General features: G+C 37.1%; 1 protein-coding gene across 2 annotated transcripts in view; it reads right to left on the bottom strand.

Annotated features, from left to right (window-relative positions):
• Positions 1-1,815: 1,815 nt before the first annotated feature.
• The window catches only part of snx27b (sorting nexin 27b), a 16,818-nt gene continuing 12,138 nt past the window's right edge, over positions 1,816-6,495 (bottom strand). The window contains exons 7-13 of one of the 2 annotated variants that reach the window (XM_016520646.1): positions 5,254-5,417; positions 4,721-4,810; positions 3,498-3,647; positions 3,273-3,401; positions 2,632-2,691; positions 2,499-2,561; positions 1,816-2,423 (exon numbers count right to left, since the gene is read on the bottom strand). In XM_016520646.1, the coding sequence (XP_016376132.1) occupies positions 2,379-2,423; positions 2,499-2,561; positions 2,632-2,691; positions 3,273-3,401; positions 3,498-3,647; positions 4,721-4,810; positions 5,254-5,417 (701 nt within the window). In that variant the 3' untranslated portion in view covers positions 1,816-2,378. The remainder of the gene's footprint in view (positions 2,424-2,498; positions 2,562-2,631; positions 2,692-3,272; positions 3,402-3,497; positions 3,648-4,720; positions 4,811-5,253; positions 5,418-6,495) is intronic. The other variant, XM_016520645.1, reaches the window with a different exon arrangement.

The following is a 6,495-nucleotide window of genomic DNA, read 5'->3' as shown; positions in this document are numbered from 1 at the left end:
ACATGGCATCCTAAAACACATAAACCAAAGCAGCCCAATATGCACACATAACTAACACTGCTGGCTTTCCAATTCAGTGCTTCACATTTATAACATACTGTTAATACAACTCAAGTCATATATGAGCAGAGCAAACCCCCACACAGCACTGGTACAGATGATCAGTGGGCAGGTGCTCTACAGCCATGGCCAGACCCACACAGAATCTCTGCAGATTCACAAGTTCATCATATTCCTCGTCCCTTTAGTGTTCAATTTAAACATCATACAAACAATGTCTAGTTTGATCAATAGCTACTAATAAAATTACTCTCAGCTGTGTTTGGGTCTTTGACATGCAAGAGCGCCTATTAAAAAAGATTTATATTTTTATATTCATGTTGGTTTCACATGGTGGCTCTCAAGCAGGGGTCTAGGGCCCACTAACATGGCCTCAGAATGACTTAAAATAATTCCAATTATAGTTCTATTAAAATAATCGAACTTAATTAAAATGCTTAAAATAAAAAGAATAAAATGTGCATTCCCACGGGGAAGTCGTGGTCTAATGGTTAAGAGTCGGACTCTTAACCCAAAGGTTGTACCGGCAGGGATTGTAGGTGGGGGGAGTGAATGTACAGTGCTCTCTCCCACCTTCAATACCACGACTGAGGTGCCCTTGAGCAAGGCACCGAACCCCCAACTGCTCCCCGGGCGCCGCAGCATAAATGGCTGCCCACTGCTCCGGGTGTGTGTTCACTGCTGTGTGTGTGCACTTTGGATGGGATAAATGCAGAGCACTAATTCCAAGTATGGGTCACCATACTTGGCCACATGTCACGTCACTTTTTCCCTCAGCAACGATTGTTGAATTCTTGGAATTTTTTTGGAATCACAAAAATAATTGTGGCTGATTCCTTTAATATACTGACACTCCCAGTTAATAAAACAGTTTGAAAACAAGCAGCTTTGTAATAATTACAGCAAAAAAAAAAAAAAAAATACATGAAAAGCAACAAAGATACTAGTAAAACTAATACTAGGGGCCTTTAAATACTGTCGCAAATGCAAAAATATTGAGAACCACTGGAAATTATTATTATTTTTTTTATAAGTTTTAAATATATCTTTCAAGATTAAAAGTTTTGTTTTTACAAATATTATGAAGTAATATGGAACGAATGATTTGGAACCTAAATTAATCCCCAAAAATATTTTATATCAGAAATTAAAAACATAATTCATAAGATCGATTGCCTCCGATAGCCTCGTGGGCAGCGCGCCGACATATTGCGCCATTGCTCTTCGGACGTCCCGAGTTCGAGTCCCCGCTCGTGGACCTTTCCCGATCCCGCCCCCGTCTCTCTGTCCCACTTCACTTCCTGTCTAGCTACTGTCCTTTCAAAATAAAGGCATAAAACGCCAAAAATAAATCAAGAGGTGTATTTATATCTGTATATATGAATGTTTTTTTAATGTATTTTGAATAAATAATTGATTTTTAAAAAGAGCATCACATCATTGATCGATTGAACACATTTTACCAGCAGAAAGTTCCAATAAAATCAGCACAAAAATTCCATCTGGGCCTGGCGATGGCTAACACAATCAAATACTGCTTTGGAGAATAAAAGACAGATGAGAGCACAAAAAAAAATTAAATTAAAAACCTCAGTTCAGCTAAAGGGCTGAAAATCTGTACAAACCTACTACCAACACAGTGGCAATAGTGAGGTAAGAGACTAATTAGTGTGGAAAAGCATGGAAAGTATTGATCTGTCTTCTCTTGCCCTTGTTTCTAGGCTTGTTTTCTCTTTCCCTCGCTCACTCTGATTGTCCAAGTGGAAAATGTAGTAATGGTTTTTGCTTTTTTTTTTTTTTTTATAGATACATTCTGAGAGAGCATCTCTGCCCTCGCAGGTGCATGTGTTAGTGTCAGGATGATGCATTAGTCAGACCGCCAACGTTTCCATGTCTTTAAATTGCACAGTTCAGTCTCTCAGTTGTCTGCATCTGACCAGTCACATGACATGAATTAGTCACAATGCTGGTGCCATGTCAACGACCAGGGTGCGTTCATCAGACATCACTTCACCACGTCTGTCTACTGGAGCATTATAGTCTTTCGTTGTCGTCTCTCCCGTCCCGAGCTGGCGGTCAGTACGTCCAACATAAATCTGTCCAATCCAGTGAAATGATGGCGTAAGTCTCTAAAAAGTCTTTTGTAGTTGTACTGTGTTTGTGTCATTTCCTGCTTCATATCTTCTTATTTCAGTAAGTGTGTATCAGTAGTGGATAAGCATATGGGACTGGTCTGAAATGTTTTCTGAGTCTCTGTATGCAGTTTTTAGTGTACGTGTGCGTGTATTTGAGAATTCAAGAGGAGATGATCTCTTCATTCATGTGCCTCCATCCCTTCTGTGTCTCAACAGTTGGAAGATATTCTGTGAAAGAGAGATGGGTTTCAGAGCACAGACATTAATGTCCACAGTACAAGATGGAGGCAGGCAGAGCCTTACCTTACCGCACATACCATCTTTACTGCAGTTCTTATTGTCCTGGTCCGTGGCCTCCTCTTCAACCTGAAAAAACATATCAATCAATAAGAGCAAGAAGAGCAAGCAGACTCTCACTCAGAACTGAAGTACCCACCTCTTTTCTCCATTTGAGCTCACAGAAGACTCTCTCGAAGCACTCGTGCATGTAGTTGAACTGGAAAGGGAAAGGCATTTTTAGTGCCAGGGCTCAATGTGTTTAAAAATGTCCAATTATGAATGTTTAAAATGGCAAGGCTTCAAATATGTATGTGACACTGGACCACAAAACCAGTCATAAGGGTCAATTTTTTGAAATTGAGATTTATATGTATAAATAAGCTTTCCATTGATGTATGGTTTGGATAGATAGGACCATATTTGGCCGAGATACAACTATTTGAAAATCTGGAATATGAGGGTGCAAAAAAATCTAAATATTAAGAAAATTGCCTTTAAAGTTGTCCAAATGAAGTTCTTAGCAACGCATATTACTAATAATTAATCAACAATTAAGTTCTGGTTATATTTACGTTAGGACATTTACAAAGTATCTTGATGGAACATGATCTTTTCTTAATATCCTAATGATAAATAGAAAAATTTGACCCATACAATGTACTGTTGGCTATTGCTACAAATACACCCGCGCCACTAATGACTGGTTTTATGGTCCAGGGTCACATATGCCAATGACAAACTTTCATGGCAACAGAGTCTTGTGCATGATGCAAGATCACATGGATGTATGGGACTCACATATGGAGTGAAGATTTTGACCCAGCGAGGTTTCTTCTCCCCTCGCGCATACTCGAAACAGAAAGCCATTCCCTCTTCATCCGTGTCCCATCTCTGCATCTCGGACCATTCAAAAGCTATCACCTGATTCTGTAATGACAGATCATTTAGAAGTCTTCTGAACTGTTTTTCTAATTTATAAAATCAATAAGCAACTTTTTACTCCATCGGAGCGAACACATTCACCTCTAGAGTGCCATCCTCGGTGCACGCATGGAGTTTAAAGTGGCGGATGCTTATCGCAGTGACCACGTGACCTTTCCTACGCGAGTCACAGGAGCAGTGTGGGAAAGTGATCTCATTGTAGCCCTCACAAGTCCTCAGAATACTTAAATACTGGAGAGGAAGAAGCAAACAATTGCATTAAGATTCTATCACTTTTCGGTTAGGGATGTACTGCACAATATGTTATGATGATATCCAATACATTTTATTAATACGCTACTGTTCAAAAGTTTGGGGTTGGTGAGATATTTTAATATTTTTGAAAAAAGACTCAGGCTCACCAAGATTTAAAACAAAAAAATACAGTAAAACCAGCATTACTGTAAAAAATTATTACCATTTAAAATAACCGTTTTGTATATTAATATATTGAAAAATTAATTTTATTCCTGTGATACAAAGCTGAATTTTCAGCAGCCATTACTCCAGTTTTCAATTTTACGTGATCCTTCAGAAATCATTCTAATATGCTGATTTAACATTTCTTATTATTATGAATGTTAAAGTTGTGTTGTTTAATATTTTTGTGGAAACCATGTTCAAAAGAACAGAATTTATTTGAATTAGAAATACTTTAAAACAAATGCCTTTACTGTCACTTTAAATCAATTTAATGCATCCATGATGAATCAAAATATTAATAATAAAAATTACTGATCCCATATTTTGAAGGGTAGTATGTGGGCAGTATTAAAATTATACACTATATGTATAATTGTATACACTAAATGTATTATGAGAGCACTAGATGACAAAAGCAATTAAAATGGAAACACGCATTTTTAAAATTCAGTCATTTACTCACTTTAATGTAATTCCAAATCCATACAATGTTATTTTTTTCAATGGAACCAGGGTAGTCCACATGACCACTCATGGTCTGTATTTAAAGTTTTCTGAATCCAACAGATGTGTGAGATAAACAGACCATAATTCACTCTTAAATCAGATGTTCCAATCAAACTTCATGATGTCAAATCTGTGATATCTGATATTTGATTTGAGAGCTGGAAAGGATTCCATGATTCAAAACTTTTCTTTTGTGTTCCACAGAAAACATAACAGTGCACAGGTGTGGAATGACATGATGTTAATTAAATAATGATTGAGTTTTCTTTTTTTTTTAACCCCCAGACCTCCACTACTTCCTATAATCTGTGAAACTGCATTGTTTGTTGACTGACCATGGTCATTTTCCTCTGTTCGGTGAGCTTTTGGAGCTGGTAGGATTTCTCTCCCACTTTGATGAATCCCTTTTTCACATCATCCAGAGCCTGAGAAAGGACACAAGTAAACATACAGCAGTTACAGATTAAAAGCACACTGCCGCATCATGAACAGTGAGTGATCTGCCTGCTACAGTATTTTTCTCTGTAACGTTACATCCGTCTTCAGCGTCTCTGGCCTCTGTTAACGGGCGTTTACAGACTTCATATTTTCACATAAATGACATTTGGAAAATGATATCCATTGCAACGCAGTTTGTGCAAGTCCAGAACAGAGATAGGCTGCAATAAAACAATAAACGGCCGGTTGCCGATCGCGTAAGTTCCAGAGGAAGCTCCTTCGGCCGTCTTACACACAAGAACGGTATAACGGAAAATATTAGCGGTTTTGAAACCGTGACATTTTCAAATCGCGGTATACCTTGAAACAGGTAATCGGCCCATGCCTAGCCACAAGCACACATTTGCTTGAAAACACACACAGTGCAGACCTGATGAAAGCAATAGTTGATGGCCAGCTCATTATCATTGAGTAGAATCTCTTCTTCTGTGGTGAAGAGCCACTTGCGAAGCATGAGGCAGGTGCCTGGGACGGCAGACGTATAGTTCTGCACATACAGCTTATGTGGAAACTCATTAGGGGCCAGCTTGCGTGCTAAGAGATCGAGAGAGACAGAGACATAGACGTCAATAAGCAGCAAGAAATAGGGACAGAGAGGGCAAAGTGTAAAAGATGAGGAGTCAGAGTATTTATAGAAAGACTTTATTGTGTACTTCATTCATCATTATATGTCACTTTATATCATGAATATTATATATTTAGATTTAATAGATAGATACTATATATCGTAAGGAAAATTAATACTTTTTTCAGCGAGGAGGTGCATTAAATATCACAGTAAAGACATTTACATGCTTTCAAAAGATTTATATTTCAAATAAATGCTGTTCGTTTGAAGTTTTTATTCAAATAACCCTGAAAAAAAATGTATTACGGTTTTCACAACAAATATTAAACAAAAACATCTATTTTCAACATGGATAAAAATAATATGTTTCTTCAATTCCAGACATTGAAGACTGGAGTAACGGCTGATGAAAACGGAGCTTTGCCATAACATTAAATAAAAACAAACAGAGAAATAAATGAACAAACATTATGTGCGTTTATGTACATATATGTTCACTTCCAGTCAAAAGTTTTTGAACAGTAAGATTTTAAATGTTTTAAAAAAAATTTCTTCTGCTCACCAAGCCTGCATTTATTTGATCCAAAGGACAGCAAAAGCAGTAATATTGTGAGATATTTTTACTATTTAAAATAATTGCTTTTTATTTGAATATTTCAAAATGTAATTTATTCCGGTGATCAAATCTAAATTTTCAGCATCATTATTTCAGTCTTCAGTGTCACATGATCCATGGGGGGGGGGTTCTATAAGGGTTATAGAAATTAATACTTTTATTTAGTGATTATGGCATTTATATAGTTACAAAAGATTTCTATTTCAGATAAATTTTGTTCTTCTGAGCTTTATATTCATCAAAGAAACCTGAAAAATTCTACTCCGCTGTTTTCAACATCTCTTTGATATTCAACAGTATCGCGTTTCACTGTTTGTATCACTGCAGTATTCCTCACAGTGGCGCCAGGTTCACACATACTCCGTTTGCAGTATGTATGCGGAGCGTATTTATTTCCGCGCCCATATTAATGTATTGCGGTCCGTCAT

Source organism: Sinocyclocheilus rhinocerous, unplaced genomic scaffold, assembly GCF_001515625.1.
Source record: "Sinocyclocheilus rhinocerous isolate Xijiao unplaced genomic scaffold, SAMN03320098_v1.1 scaffold2194, whole genome shotgun sequence".
Lineage (NCBI taxonomy): Eukaryota > Metazoa > Chordata > Actinopteri > Cypriniformes > Cyprinidae > Sinocyclocheilus > Sinocyclocheilus rhinocerous.
This window is presented reverse-complemented; position numbering and strand designations above follow the sequence as displayed.